We start from the raw sequence: 17259 nt of genomic DNA, 5'->3' as shown, positions 1-17259 counted from the left end.
CCGTAATATTTATATATATAAAAAAAATGATCAGAATCAACAATAGCAAATCTCCCCAAAATAAGGTATCGGGGGTATAATTGGAAAGATGTTGACATCTGATGGACAGCAGTTCATTGTGCTTGAAAAGCCAAGCATCATAATTGGGAAACCTACAGTCTGGACTGATTTTCATATTCAGCTATTTCTTGAACCCTTAACAGTAATGACCACCAATTACCAAGGTAACTCCCTGCCAAGAGAACAGACAAGTTGGCCACACTTAGAAGAAGTTAAAGGAGACTGGAATCAGATATTATCCACAGACTAAAAGTGTAGCTTGTCAAGATGACAGGTTACCAATACTCACAGACAAGTTAGACGTAATTCCATGCGACTAAATGTCCAAAGTGGCTTTATAATGTGGCACGAAACAAACAGCAAAAATAAAATAGTCAAAATCTCCCACTCTGGTTTGGATTACAAAAAGAGAAGCAGATGTGATTGCAGCCTCAGATAACCCTCAGCATATTACAAGTCATGCATCAGTTGCATGGAAAGGAGAATACCCCAGAGCCACACACACACACACACACACACACACACACACACACACACACACACACACACACACACACACACACACACACACACACACACACACACACACACACACACACACACACACACACACACACACACACACACACACACACACACACACACACACACACACACACACACACACAGGATGAATATTGAAAGAGCCATCCTTTCCACAGTACCTAGCTAAGCCACTTTTTATTGGAACAAAAGTCAATCATGAAAAACAAACACAGTTGTCTAACTCTACCCGCTGGATCAGTTGTTGAGCTCATTACTTCTTAATCAACATGCTGAGAGGCAGCAGAATGCGGCTGACGGTCCTTGTTTACTTCCAAATCTCCTTCTCAGGTGACCCGTCTGCCTCTTTTCTGACAACAAGACATCGTCATCAGTGAGCCGAGGGTGTGTGTTCATGTTGGGTGGAGGATCAGACATTGATGAATTATATTTACATGTACGCTGAATATCAATAACTCTGTCTATGTTGGTTAAGATGAACAGATGTGTCTTTGAGTTATCTGAAATCTGATTAAGCTACAGGTCAGCTCTTGGTCCAATATGACTGAGAACTAGGAGAGGTTTTAAAAGCCCCCTATCTGAAGCAAATTGTGGTCCTTAAAAAATATAGGCCATATCTCATTGGAAAAAAATGAATGAATTTTTTTGGAATGAATGAATATACATTGTGGCCTTTCCTGCACAGCTTGCCCTAATCGATCACAGCAGATTGTGTGTATAAGATGCCTTTACTCTCAGAGTATCTAAAAATAGCAATGACATCAATCAATGTGTTAATAATTGTTGGTCACATAGGACACAAATTCATTTATTGATACCCTTGGACTCATAATACTGAGTCAGAGTGGCTGCACAGAGAGGGCTCAGCTGCTGCACGGAGCAAAGCAGAGATATTGCACACAATGGTCTCTTGCCACAGGGCTGATGGGCTGTTAGAGGAAACTGCTCATGATGCAATCCCACAGGAGGCTACTAACACAACCATGGAGCTTCTTGATCGACCACAAAGTAGCTGCCAATGACGACACTAATGCAGATTTGTACCACCAATATTTCAGTATGGTAAAGCCAGGGAAGTCCGACAAAAGGGAAGCAGTTCAAAAGTCTTAGTTAAATTCACTTTTTTTAAAGGACAAATATAACACAATGGTTATTGTAGCTGTGAACAAATGTATACGTTATTCCTGTGGTGTTTTTTTTCTTAAATATAAAACTTCAAAAAGTTAGCCTGCATCATTATGGAAAGCATTATAATCTTGAACATTTTGCTAAATATTTCAATGATCAATCATAATCGTTTCTCTTTTATTTCACGTTTGTGATTTCTTCTCTCACATGTACTTATATACAGTTTGCATTGAACCTGTGTGGCTAAGGTCCAGTTTGAACTGCACTAAACAAAATGTCACCTGTTCTTAAAATGTAATGGCTTGGTCTCTTGTGTAGTGAAGTATGACAGGCTGGTGAAACAGTGTTTATTCTATGAGAAAAAACAAAACCGAATGAGTTATTTACTACAAAAGTCAAACAGATGAAGATCCTTGCCTAAAGAATGCATTTGGCCATTTTTATACCAGGAAAAAGAAAAGACATTTAAAAGATGGACTTATATTGATCTAAATTAAACAGCAAAGAGCAATCCTACATGACCCCAAGTTACCAGAAACCAGCATATAGCATATTAGCTTTTTCCTAACAATTTCACAACCCCACACCCCTTCCTCTGCCCTTATTTATAGACTGTTGCACAAAGGTGTTTTCACACTTCAACCAACAAGAGGTTTCCGTGGACACTGTTTGGCCCATGATATTGATAAGTGTGAAACCTCCTGTCCAAGTCAGGTGGAGATCAGAAAAGCACCCAGTCCACAACAAATGTGACGGCTAAGTTCTGGGGCTAATCACTAGAGTAATTTTACCTCCGTGGTGTGAATGAATGCAAAGAGCCCCGGACAAAACACTTGTCTGGTGAAAATCTGCACTAATATAAGCCTTGTCATACAAAAAACGAGGACATGACTGATCTGGATATTGTGCAAAAAGCACTGACAGCAAAAGTGTGAGTCTTACAAAATTAGCACACGAGATGTACTAGATCGCTTACAGTTTTGTCATGAATGCATGATGCACTATCCACCCTTTTAAAGTATTGTCGTGCCAAAGAAGCATCACTCTTCCTCCCAAGTGGACAGAGTGTGAAACTGCCCTTACAACACTTCACATAAAAGCTGACTCACGTGCCACTTGCTAAATGGGCACTTGAGCAGGTTGAAGGGAGGATTGGGGGATCCTGCCAGGCCGAGTCCCTGTCCATTTTTATCCAACTTATGTGTGAGAAAAAGTGACGTTTTTTTTTTTTTTTTTTTTTTTTTTTTAAACTACAAAAGACAAAGTGCATACGCCTCTGTCAGTGTGTATGTGTGTGGCACACAAACAGGTAGTGAAAACAGCAAAAACACTGAACAAACAATGTTTTAGACAACCAAATAATTGACAAGAACTTAGTTTCTTTTCAAGGAGATAGGCATTGGTTCAACTCAGCGGGGAAGGAAAAATAAACAAACAGTCTGCAGAATGAAGCAGTGCCTCTCGACACAAAAGGAGCAGATGTGGTTTCGGAACAGGAAGCGTGGCCTTTGTGCAATGGAAGTATATGACATGTTTGACTGGCCGCTAACTCAACTCTGTTGTAATTAAAGTCAGACAGTTTTGTGATTGCATGCAACCAAACTGTTACAAACAAATAAATCACATTGTGTTCTATACACTTGAAACGATTTAAATGAAGGAATTTACACATAAACCTTTGTGGTACAACAGCCACACTGTATTGAGACTCAGTTGTCTATGTTTTAAGGCACCAATAGCAACAACATGACTAGTGGAAGATCTTGCTGCTTATTGCTTTGGATTAAAAGGAACAGACATATATGAAAATCCACTGTCTTCATTATTTACACATCCAACTGCCACCCATCATAGTACTTGGCAGGCTGAAAAAAACTAACATTCGCCATCACCTGCCACCCCGGACAGTGTCATCAATGTATAACACCAATAACTGGTTTTGTGTCATATGAAGCTTCAGGCATCATCTTATATGACCAACAGCCAAAAGGTCAGATTTGGTTTTAGGGGGGGGTTGCTAAATGTTGAGGTTTATCAGAGCGAAGAGGGGCCAGACAGTAAGGTGCGAAGATACAGATGGACCATATGCTGGTGTGGGTTCAGTGTTCGCTTGACTGAACACCGAGTAAGGCATGCTGCCTTCCCGTCTGCCTTGTCTGCTTCTGAACAGAGCTTTTTTTACCTGCACCCAAGCCAACTGCACAAAGATGACCCAACAACAACACCGTAAAGTTCACGGAGCCGACAGTGACACAAGCACATCCTAATGTAATATGCAACCAACACTTTAACAATTAAAAATTATTTCTTGACACAAGAAACTTTACACTCTCGTGGTTACAATGGAAAATTAACTAGAGAGAAGTTAGAAACAGTCATAATTGCCAAACTAGGTCAGGTTGCAACATGGGAGTGAGTCAGGCGTACGGTCATGCAGATTGGTTTAAAGCTGTTGGAGCTGCTGTCACACTGTTGGCAGGGGATGTTTCCTCAAGGGTCCCTCAGAGTCAGGTGGAGAGGATCCTTTTAATTTGTATGTTTACATTCAGCAAAGGCTATCCATATTAAAACAGGAATTACTGGAAAGACAAATTTCTGAGAAACCTGGCACCTTGATTGACATTTTGGAAGCTGGGGTTGCATTGTACTCAAGTGCATTATACCGAAAGGGCTTTATAATATTTTGTACAAAAAAATTGTTGAGTGCTAAAAAACATCTGTTCCTGCATTAGTCTATCGAATTACACAACCGACTTAATAAATAAGGAGGGTTCAGTAAAAAAGGGGTGGTCTCATGCTTCAGTTTAATTATGTCCACCATTCCACATCACCTCTTCAATATTATTAAACATTACTACACATGGTTTTCATCAACAAATTCAAGCAGTCAGATATGTATGAACTCCTTTTGTTTTGTATCTGCTCTTAAAAAAAAGACACTACCTGATTGTAGTGGAATCTGAACATAGCATATACACAAAAAGCAAAAACAAAACAAAAATCGGCGACAATCAACATGCAACATTAGTAGGCTATAATCAATTATGGTCTGTCACTGTATTGGTGCAGAATCGCCCGTGTCCGCATCGCGATGCAATGATTGATTTAAACACCCCTTGTGAAACACACGTTTTAGTCTACAACCTAATATATAAAACACAGATATATATTTGTATGCTAGCATTGAAACATTGGACGTTATATTGCTTTTTGACCGACAAGGCAAAGAGGTGTGTGTGTGTGTGTGTGTGTGTGTGTGTGTGTATATATATATATATATATATTATACACACACACACACACACACACACACACACACACACACACACATATACATATTTATAAAAAAAATTGACTCAGGTGGCACGTATACTGTGTGCCAATGTGCCATGTGTCACTGCCATTCACATTAAATCAGTTTACTCATGTTCATTAACCTCCATTTGGTAAAAAATACTCTTGTGTAACTTTGAGAAAGAAGAACTGAGATGAGACATTGACCTAATGAATGGTACTGCAATGGGTACACGTCAATGGAACTAGTCATTTAATAGAGCCGCTTATTACTGAATTAGCCTGTTTATCAGATTGCACTATCCTAAGCACATTATTGCTTTAATTTTCAAATATAAAACTTGATTATTTTCTACAGGAGGAGACTTCTCTCATTCTAGCAGCTACTCCATACTGAGATTAAAGATGGCGATGATGGGGACTAAACTGGGGCATTATTTTTGATTGCCCATGGCTACATCAGCATTCAGCAACAATGCTGGGCCATCTCACAGATATTTCACAAGCGACCCTGTATATCAAGCACAAGCTCTAACACTTCAGGGTTTTCCAGCAGGCCTTGAGAGACCCTTTCAATTCGCTGTGGTTCCCACACCTACTGAAACAACCCTTAAACAGAATCCCAGTTCCCCCCAGATTCAGGACTTTTCTGTGAGAGTTCTCATGTCACCAGCCTCAAACTCTCTACCCCTCCTTATCCAAGAGGAAACAACAACAAGCTAAAAACAATGCTTCCATTAAAGGTCTCTCTTTTTGGGGAGAGGATTGGGGTGGCCAGCCACAAAGGGGGACAGGGCAGTTTTAGAGAAGGAATGGGGGCCGTTTTGGGGTCGACATGGCATGAAATTGAATAAATAAATGAAGAAATCCCCTCTTTGTGGCCTGAGTGCAGCCGGGCCAGAGAATGGCCTGTGGCGTTGCCACAATGAGGGAGCCCAGCAAACCTTAGCAGACAGATTTCTCTCTGAAGCCGTAATTCACATGTCTCCCCAACCCTCCAAAAACTCCCTCAGCTCCCCTTCACCCGCCAACCAGTCTCTCGCTGTCTTCCAAGAGAAACCCTTTTTGGCAGAGCCGATCACCAAAACAAAGTCTTCTTTGAGTCTTGTCCGTTTTATTTTTTCTATTTTCCCACTCTCGCTCACTTCCGCTTTGAAGGACTTTAAACTTTAGGGCTCTTTGAGTAGCCCACATGGGCGGAAACTAAACACTACAGGGGGATGAGTAAGTGTCTCTACCACAGAGGAGAGACAGGCAGCAATGACCAGACACTTCCTGTTCAAGACTGCCCACTCATCAAGCCCTGATTAGCTTTTGAATTCATTAATGTATGATTAATATGTTAAATACCAACTTTCAATAACATTGGCAGGGAAAAATCTCTCAGCCTGGATCTGGCTTAGAAAGTCTTTTCAAGCCATCAAAATTCTGCTTTCAAAGGCGGTCACTGCTGCAAACATTTAAAATATCTGAGCAGGTCTGGCTTTTATTGGACAAGTTGGCATGACGCATGTAAAACTGAGGTGCAATTTTAAAGCTAAGTTAGCTTAAATGCTCCTGCTGTCACAGTGGCGGCACAAAGTTAATGTCATAAATATCCTATGATATCTCCACCTCTTCAGGTTGTTAAACAGCTTCTGTCAAACAATTAAGAACTCACTTTGTCACTCATTACACATCTATAACAACAAAATACAGAAGCATGCAACACTTGTTCTCACATACTCCCCTTGTGGGAATGTAAATTTAAATAGCTTTTAAAATGGTCTAACCATATCTATATTTGACATGTTTAGATATTTAAATCTCCACTGCTGAAATATAAGTTGGCTTCACATGGAACTGTCATCTTAGATCTCGGCCAAATAATAACCTAAGTTCATCTCTGCCAGGGCTTGATGCTCGGTGCAGGTTTGTCCGTGGCGTTCCCGTTGAGGGGTGACATGTGGTGATCAGGAGATAACATCATGGACCAGATTGCAGAGGCCATCTGGATGATACTGGACGAAAGTTTTTTTTGGTACTGACAGACGTAGGGAATCACAGACTGGATCAGTGTGGTGAGTATGGTGTGGAGTGAGCCATCAGAGATATGTGAAGCTACCGACCAAAGTCCAGCAACAGGAAAACATGTTGCACAGCTGATCATTTGAGCTACATTAAGTTAGAAATGTTCTATATTTTCCATTTTTATTTTTTCTAACACCTATGTGTTTGAGAAAAAAAATCATGTGTTTGCTTTTTTATATGTGACATCACCAAGCAAAACCACACCTTGTATTTAGCAGACATAAACAGTGTCGCCAAGGGCACAGACAAAGAGAAAATAGTAGAAAGAACCAAAATGGTGTCCCATACTACACAATAATGGCAAAGCGGGGGGGGGAATAGAAAACACCCATTAGATCCGACTAAAACCCTATTCAACAACCCAATAGGAAGCATTTAATGGACAGGCAGACAGCAGCTAGTTAGAGCCTTCTCTGTCTGGAAAAAAGTCTTATTATTCTAGCTCTGAAAACACTGATGTAACTGACCTACATTATATCCCAATATCTTATTTTGGCAGCCACTAAGGCCGACTTGTTTTAATTTCCACTTCTGAAAGAGAAACTTAGGATCATTTTCACAATGTTTCATCTTAAGCGAAAGAACAGCAGAGAGATATGTGATCGTATGATGAAAAGAGACAACAGTCCTGGTAAAATCCCAACTAAAACAAGGGCTCCATTCACTAACAGGTGTTGTTTTCTGTTAGCTATCTATCCTGTAAAGGGCTATGTAAACCAGCTAAAGACAATAAAAAATCCAAATACTGGCTGTGGTAATTCATTATGTCAAGCGTAGTACTGTTCCTAATGGTTTCCTGTCAGCACGTGAGAAGAAAATCATCACAGAAACAGCCTAAGCAGGTATGACTCAAGCCTTTAGTCATGCCATGTTAGCTCGCAAAAAATGTCATCACATTGAACAAATGCCAAAAAAAGAGCCCTTCAGCAACAAGCCCCAAGAATTTGTCAGAAGCTGTTGTGGACATTTCTGACAACAGTCATCAACCGGTTTAACTTGTGGGGTTAAATAACATCAATAGACACAGATCTCCACTAATAGGTAAAGGAAAATGGCTTATCTGAGAGCTAATGTTAAACAAAGTGACAAGAAAATCACAGCATGTGCCTTTTTGTTTTCAACTGAGTGAATGGTCTTTGTTCGTTGTTGAGGTAATTAGCTAAAAAAGTTAATCCAGCATTCTTCCATGCATGTTCCCAGCACATTTACATTGTTCCACCTCTCACTCAGGCTGTCACACAAACTACGCTCTATTGGCATTCTTATGCCGACCAAGGCATCATTAGACACACTTTTCTTTCAGTGTTGTCACAACACATAAACCATCAGTCTGTCAGAGAAAGTGATAATGCTACTTTAAGATCTGACTCTGCAGACCAAAGTAATGGATGAAGGAGACAACTGGAAAGTAAGTGCCATTCATAGTGATATCTCCAACCAGTGCACATTTCTTACATTAGTACAATTCTCAAGTCCATTTGATCAACTCTGGATAACTGGACACCAATTTTACTTAGAGGAAAACATTTAAATGTATTTTTGAGATGGACTGGCTCAGTCAACTTCACAAAAGATTTGTGAAACTGCTTCTGTACCCTGGAACGAAAGACAAAAGAAGACCCACTTTTAGGATTGTGTTGGGTAGTGAGTGTGTGTGAGACACTTCTTTGTCCCATTGTGTCCTGTGAGCAGCATCCTGACTGGACAGCACATGGACATTTACTCTGACCCACCCTGACCGGGCAACACATCAGCAGTCCTGTAATAGAACCCAGGTTTAATCAAACCTCTTCCCCATTTTCTCTACATCCAAGAAGCTTTGTGTATAGTTGTTCTATGATAGTTGTTTTTTTTTAGCATTTTTCCACAAGGTAAATGACCTCCCGACACGAAAAAAGGCCACACATCTGGTTGTATTTGAGAAAGCACACAAACATTGTAAGCCTGCTGCCACAGTTCCTAAACCAAATAAGAAGCTCCCCAGGGAAAGTCTATGCCAAGTCAGGTATTCATCTATCTTATTCATTCACCCTTTTTCATATTCTGTTCATATTTTCAAAAACATGCTGCACAGCTACTGCACCCAGTATCCACCCTGACAAACTACATGTCCCAACTTTGTCCAGGTTGTGTTCTAAAAGGGACATTAGAGATCTCATGTTGCCGTGCTATTACAATTCAAGCAAGCCAGGTCACCCACTGTATCATATATCAGCCTGTTGACGAGCACTTCACAGAGCTTCTCACATACACAGTGGTAGTGTCTCTTATTTGGCATTTGCTCCAGTCATAAAAGACCCCTGTTAAGCAAACAGTGCGTCTGAAAAGTATCTCCGCTCTGCATTCTTGGCATTGCGTGGTTTGATACTTGACACAGTGATAACTAATGACTTCTGGTTCATGACTTTCTTACGTCCACACACCTTAGATTCAGAAGGACAACTAAGTCAACATTCACAAAAGCCGCCCTTTCACACTGATTATGTACTTCTCTCCTATGCTAATTCACAGCTGTAACATTTTTTTTTACATAATGCCTCCGGGTGTTACAGTGGTTTAGACTTGTTAACTTGAATTCTTAAAATTCCTGCTGCAGTCTTATGCCTCACAGAAATGGCTTATCATTGCACATGACTAAAAAAAGCACTAAGATTAAGTTGGAAACTGGAATTTACCCCATGTTTGTAACCCTCTGCATTGTGAAGGGTTAGTGTGGCACTGTGTGGCAAGAGCTGCACTGCAAGGTACCAATTGTGCGGAGTGAGATGGGAGGGTGCACAGTGGCAAGTTAAAGCAGTGGTTTATGCATTGACCTCAGGTTAAGGTAATGCTACAGGTCTTAGACTGCAAATGTCTCTGACAACAAGTACGGGTTTGGAAACACACGGCCCATAAAACAAGTCAGATAAGTTGTTTTGAACTCTAACTAACCGAAAACATCTAGTATGATCACACACACACACACACACACACACACACACACACACGGCACAATATTTTTAAACCAAAATGTTTTGTTCTCTCTCCTTTGCTTCATTCCACGCCGGCATATCTCTTTCAACTTCAATTCACTTTCAGCATTTAAAGGTTTGATTAATCTGCAAATTATAAGATGTGAGACTGTATCTGTATGCCATCTCTCAAGTCTTACTAAGCAGCAGTAGAGAGTTTAAAGCCCAGTAATAATAGAAACTCCTGCAAAACACCAGCATTCTGCCATAGTAACTGTTCTACCTGCTGTTAGGACTCCATGGGCTGTTTTTCCCCTTCACTCTTGCTACATACATGTGATGCGTGCCTGTGTTTGTATGACTTCAGTGGGGCTGAGGTTGCAGTGAACTGTGGCCAAGATGAGAGTTAGAATCTGAAGCTATTTATACCCCCCTACCCCAGAGAAACTTCATGCGGGTCTTTCCCACCAAGTGGGGAGGGCCGGAGAGATGGAATGGAGAAAAAATAAAGGAAAGAGGTAGACACAGGCTCAAATTTGGAGAGGAAGCTCAAGGCTGGCTTCCTGCATGTCTGTCTTCCTGGGCACCAGTCGGATAATGTGTTGAATGCACACGTGTCACCCTGTTTGCTTAACAAGTCTTGTCAACAGTAACGGCAGGTGTATTCAAAAGTTAACAGCAGCAAAAGAAGAGAAAGCTGTGTGAAAAAACTGCAGCTGTAAAGTGTACATGCAGTCTCACACCAAAAAAATACATGTTTCCACACAAACACACATCAGTATTAGACAAGTGTAATCTCACTTGTGTGTGGCCCAAAGCCAGGGTCACAGAGGGTAGGCTTTCCAGATGTTTCCTATTATCCCGTAGCCTGACAAAAACCTTCCTGGTCACCCTTCTCTCAGTCTCACACTTCTCAGAATTAAGAAGGAAGGTCAAAAGCTGACTAATTTATTGGCCACACAGTTCCACTGTTTTCCTAACTGGACAGGATTTACTAAAACATGGGCTTTTTTATGGTTTTAAAAGAAAATCCCTTATGTCTACAGTGTATGACGCCACTGACCGTATTCCTGTCATAGCCAAAGATCTACATTTTGGTGGATCATGACGGGGGAAATCCAGTTGCCTGGATTAATTCAACAAAGCGCTTCCCTGAAGAAAATCCCCACTAATCTATGGCACTAAGAAATGATCAATTCAGACACAAACAAGTAAAATTGCTTCAACAAAAGCCTTAAAATAGCATCACCATAAACTTGAAATTGAATAAGGATTAGACTGCTTCCACTCCACCTAAAAGAGGCATTATATTTGGAGATTCACATTGAAAACACAGAGCAAAATGAATCCTCTAATCCCTCTTTTCACACCTCCATCCCCCTTCTCACCTCTTCTCCTCCCACCCTCCCCACCACATTGGATGATCTTGTTGGCGCTGTTAATTGCCAGTGAAGATGAGTGACATGCAGAAAAGCTGAGAGGCCAAAGTTGGATAACCATCTCTTTTACGTGCCATTCACTTGCAGTCACTGAGATTGACAGAAGTGATTCTGTATGGGGGCTGAAGATCCAGGAGGTTGTGAAAGAATACACAAAGAGAGATGGAAAATAAATCAGTTATAGGGCAATAGAGAGAGATGTGGGCGGCCAACAGCGAGCTACCATTCAATCTTCCACTGTTCAATTTCTATCCTTGACATAGGGGTAAACCCCCAATTAGACTGAGGAAAACAAAATTGATAAGAAAGATGATGAGGGGGTCTACATAAAAAACGATTGGCTATGGTAATGCATTTTGGACCTAAAATGTCCTGATATCTCCTGTGTGACAACAGAATATGTTACAGTGATCTATACATTAACAGTTTGTCATGATGTGGTGTAAATTCTCCGTATAGGACTGTGGCATCAGGAGACTAGAAAGCATTGCATCCTTAATCCATGTTGTGTTTTCAGTTGTGGGTGCAGTTTATTGACTGGGGAAAACATCTCTCACTGTCGAGCACTTACTTTCCCTATCCCTGTTCATGTATAACTCACAGAAAATGCATGCAAATAAACTAATAAAAAGCAGACAGTCCAATATGTGAGAAAACATCCCTTATAAAACTAAATCTTGGAAACACAAATAACTGCTTGGATAACAATCTGGTTCTATTCTATACCTAATCACATTCTTCATTCCCCAACACTGCTTTAGCCTCTTCACACTGAGGGATTATGCATCTCCAACACACCTACCCCCCCCCCCTCCCCCTCCCATGCTGACCCACTCTATATATCTTTATTGAAACCAAATGTTCTGAGTTCCCACAGCCAGATTTCCCTTATCAACCCCACAGTGAGCTGCATGCTGACAAAGCCTCGGCTCTCACTAAGGGAAGGGGAGCAGACTCAGCTGGACCCTGGAAGGAGAGCATGGGAGGTATTTAAAGACAATTGGTGTCGGTGGAGGAGGACTGATATTTTGTATTGCTCTTGTCCATGTACTCCCTTAGCAATCTAAGCCACTGAGCAAATGCCACAAAGTCCTCCATATGGAGATTTTGCAATGGTCTAAATGCACGCACAACATATATGATGACATACTGTATAGGGAACATTAATACAGAGCCGCATTCTTTGGCATCAAGGCTTGCTTACACAGTGCCCATATGTGAAGATGACTACTAATGAGGACAATCTTAGGGATCTTTCTAGCCTACAGAAGTACTTCTTAACAAGATATATTAAAGGATACATTAAAAAAAACAGTCTACCCATTTTTACGGTACAGGGCAATGGCACATAACTGGCATTTCCTATTTAAACCAAAAAGGATGATTCATTGTTTTGAGTATTGAGTACCAGAAAGTTGCATTTACTTTCTTTATTTACAGTATATTCACAGGAAAAAGCTCCCAGACTTCTCTAATAAATCATGGGGGCTTTGTCTTTATCATGTCAGAACTGGGTTTGGGGGGGGATGAGATCAGAGCATGTCTCTCTGCTGCCTGGTTTGTCTTGTAACAGAAGATAAGCAATGGCTGCTTCCTGGTAAGTGTGAAAGGAAACCGTACCACCGAGATTGGCCCCCAAAAGTTGTAGAATTTAAATACATTAAGTAAACATGTTCAGGCTTGGTTGCATGCATCATGTTGAAGCTAGCTATTATCTGGGTATGATCTGGAGAAAGTGATACTTCACTGAGTCTGTATGATAATTTGGTATCTTTGCAACACTATGCTAGTGTCAACTGTCTGTACAGATGAACAGAACTATTTCAAGAACTTACTTTGAGGAAGTTCCTTAACACATGACAGCACAGGAGAAAGAGGGAACCATGACCATGTTTGAAAGATGCTTGCTAGATGGTGAAATTAGAAAATTACCAGAATTGTTTGCATCATTCATTCATTCATTCAAGAAACCAAGTAAAACATAACAATCAACAGACGCCTTGTCAAGCTTCCAGTCAGTAGGGTGAAAAAAAAAGCCTGGACTCCCCCCAGTTTTGGATTAGGTTATGCAGCTGACTCTGACATTTGCCCTTGCTGTGGAGTGGTCAACAAAAGAGGCGATTTCCCTACACAAGCAATATAATAACATCACATTAACGGTGTCACATTAAATGCAGCCGATGTGGAGTTCACCACACACTGACTTTAGCTGGAAGCAGAGACCACCTGCACTGTGCAAGCACGACAGATGACACGGCACGGATAAGGGGAGGAGAAAGACAACAAAAATGACAAGGAGAAGTGACTTATTGAATAGTTTCCTGCAGGTGGGAGCCATCTATACTGGCACTGTATTGGTGGCTGAAATGAGTGCGTAAAATTACCAGTAGCCGTCTATTTATCAAAGGCAGCAGCCGATGTTAAATGAGTGAATAAGTAGCTATGCTTTAATGGTTTCTTTTCTCTGTCTGGGAAAAGGGGGGTGTGGTGACTGCTCATGAATATCTTTTTATTTGCAAAGCAAGTGTGGATTGAGCTTTCCTTTGATTAGTTTGAGCCTGAGCTTTAACTCACAATGAAGAGGTGTGAATGATGCCCGCAGCATTCAAACACCATGCTTAAATTGTAAGAAATCTGCAAAGGAATATGCTTCTCACATTTCATTAATATGTTCAATGATAAGATGCAGCAAATTAGACACCGCTACGTCTATGCGTAAAACCTCTCCAGAATGCTGCCCTCTCAGAATAAAGCTGTCAAATAAAAGTCTGCGTGAAGAAAACCACAGTATTCCGCTAACAAAGGCTGTCAACCAAAGATGCAAGGTGTGTCTAACTCTACAGAATGTTTATATGCCAATGTTAAAAAATTAGATGGAAAACAGAAAAGCTACTCCGTACAGAACTTTACGCCAAACTCAATACACGTTGTTGGTGGTTTATCTTCATACTCAGCCACTAAGCTGCAGCAGGGGAAAATATTAAAGTATATTCTATCTCGCAACGTGTGTTATTTAATCTACTGTATATATGCCGAATTGAAGAGTGTAGCCTATCATTTCATAAAATGTCACCAGTTGTCTAATACAACGCACGAGACCTGTATGTTTGTCAAAAGGAAAGACCAACTTGAATTGTAAAATGTATCATAGGGTTTGGCTTAATTTTCTTCCTTTCTTGAAGGAGAAAGCCGAACGTGAACATAGTAAAGCAACATGAAAGGTAATGTCAAACTTACCGACTGAAGGAAAAGCAATGTCCGAACATAGTCCCTCTCAGTGTTGAGTATTTCATTTAAAACACAAAGCCTGAGCCGTTGCTGTCGGTCCGAGTCCTTGGTGGCGTGGATACCGTTCTCATGATGACCGTCGTCCTCTTCCATGATGGTAATTCAACCCTCAGAAAGGTTGCTCTCTACAGAAATACTCTTCTTTTCCTAAGTATCCACACTTGCTATGTTGTTGCAATTCAGTCCATCTTGCAGCAGCACGTTTTTCAAAACACTCACGAGCAGTGATGCGCAACGCAGCACACACGCCGGCGATAAAAGTTCACCAAAAGTACCAAACAACAAGCGGAGAGACTGGCTGTCTGGTCGCAACACCACCTGAGAACTAGCGAGGCAACAGTAGATCAGTTCAGAGTCAGACTGGAGAGACGGCAGAGACTGGAGGAGGAAGAGGAGGAGGAGAAGAAGGAGGAGGAGGAGGAGGGACCCAGTGCCAGAGACACACACAGGAGCCTACCTCACTTTTGCAGTGAGCACACAAACAAACAACACGTTCACAGATAGCTAGGCCTACATCTGTAGCCTACCTGAAGGTGGTTATTGTAGCTTTCATCTTAGTACTTCACAATATACAGACAATTAAACATATAATATAAAGTAAACTCATTATGCCACAATGACACTAGGAAGATTAAATTAGTTGCTCCAAAGGAAACAATAAATATATCATTACTAGGTAGAAATTACTACACTTATTTTAACTCAGCTTACTTACTTACTAGAGAATGCCTTAAACACTCTTTAAACCCAAAATATCAAAACATGCAATAAAAGATTCAAACAAGTACGTACCGTTGCACACTAAAGTCATAAACTGAGTCCCACAGTCATGATTTATCACTTTTGAACAATGAATGTGACACATTACTGTTCACATTGCAAACTTTAGGTGGAGATATATTGCTAAAATATTAAAATGGCAGATAATATTTAGCTATGTTTATAGCAATTCAAACGTTAGCATGCCTCCATAGTCAAAAAATGTATATGCTAGCAACATAGCTAGCTAGACAGACGACTTTCAGGTTTTATAAAAAAAATTATGTACCAAGGCTTTTGTTTTAAATTAAGGATTGCATTAAGAGTGATAACCTTTAACGCTATTAAATATTAACAATTTTAAACAATGTTTAGCAGCTAGCGCTAGCTAAGTCACGATAGTATTCCTCCTGTAGCTAGCGTTAGCTATCAATTTTAAGAAGAAGGCGCCCTCTGGTGGATATAGGTACTGTCCAACAGATTCGAGTCCCCCTTGCAATCACAAAATTATTGTCGGCTGGGTTGGTGCAGTATTACGAGCTCAATTGTATTTTTTCAATTTAAACCAGTTCTATGAACAGCGTAAGGGCTTTCACCTGTCCTTGATGGTGTATATATGGGTTCATTAAGAAGGCGAAAAGCCTGATTTATTGAGCTTACATGATACAACTCGCCGTTATGGTAGACAGAGTAAAAAATAATATGCATGTACCCACTGGCCCAGGTCTCGAACGTATAGTCTCGAACTGGAGCTGTCGGCTGTTTTATCAAGATTATATCCGGCTTGTTTCAATGCACTCATACACCAGACCACTGTTCAGCCACAGGCCATATTCATTCTGTTTGTGTTACAAATATTTATAACAGAAGAACTGAAATGACTGCATTTTATTCAGGTACAATTTTTGTTCTGATTAACTAAAGGCAATTGAGATCTAAATCTAGAGGCTAAGTTGCTTCTGGAGGGGAAACAACAGTCTATCAATTAAATATTAAAAGTAAAAGTTGAACTTAATTGTATGTCTTATAGGCATACTGTTTACACAAAGTCAAATATTTGGAATGGGAAAAATTTAAATGTCAATAATAGTTTTAATTGATGCATGATACATTCAATACCCATGATGCTCCCACACATAATTGCATACATAACTTTTCTCGCCAACTCAGATGTGGAATGTAACAACTTGTAAATGCCTGACACTATCATATATTTACATATCATCCTCCGCTTCTGTACATGGCAAATCTTTAAATATGATCAAACATCAGAGGAGTAACATAGGATACAATGTATGACTGATTGTATGTAGTTTCTTTGAAGCATATTTAATGTACTTTTTTTCCTTCCAAATAAAGGCATGTGCATAAAGCACCGTCATAAAAAGTGAGTCATACAATTGGACATGATAGGTTAAAAACTCCATGACGCCTCTTCTTCATTCATATTTCACAAGATAAAACTTCCTTCAGCAGGGTTTTCTTTCAAAATGCAGAAAAGTACAAAAGGACATGTAAGGTAACCAAAGGGAATAGAAAATAAACATAAAATGTGCTCAGTGCAATAAGACTTTCCAATATAACAAAGAAACTAGAGGTGTTTGCCCTGTTCAATCTGTGATAAATAAATTCACATTGTTACAGGCAGACAGTGAGAGGGCCTGAATCAAAACCAAAGTACAGTGTGAATAAACAGAAGTAAGAAAATAAAGTGAAGAAAAAAAAAA

General features: G+C 40.3%; 1 protein-coding gene across 2 annotated transcripts in view; it reads right to left on the bottom strand.

The window, feature by feature from the left end:
* The window catches only part of prex1 (phosphatidylinositol-3,4,5-trisphosphate-dependent Rac exchange factor 1), an 83683-nt gene extending 68541 nt beyond the window's left edge, over nt 1–15142 (bottom strand). The window contains exon 1 of one of the 2 annotated variants that reach the window (XM_034877085.1): nt 14723–15142. In XM_034877085.1, the coding sequence (XP_034732976.1) occupies nt 14723–14866 (144 nt within the window). In that variant the 5' untranslated portion in view covers nt 14867–15142. The remainder of the gene's footprint in view (nt 1–14722) is intronic. The other variant, XM_034877086.1, reaches the window with a different exon arrangement.
* Nucleotides 15143–17259: the final 2117 nt, after the last annotated feature.

The sequence above is a fragment of the Etheostoma cragini genome, chromosome 7, assembly GCF_013103735.1.
Source record: "Etheostoma cragini isolate CJK2018 chromosome 7, CSU_Ecrag_1.0, whole genome shotgun sequence".
NCBI classification, from domain to species: Eukaryota; Metazoa; Chordata; class Actinopteri; order Perciformes; family Percidae; genus Etheostoma; species Etheostoma cragini.
Note: the sequence above shows the minus strand (reverse complement) of the source record. Positions and strands in the feature narration are given on the sequence as shown.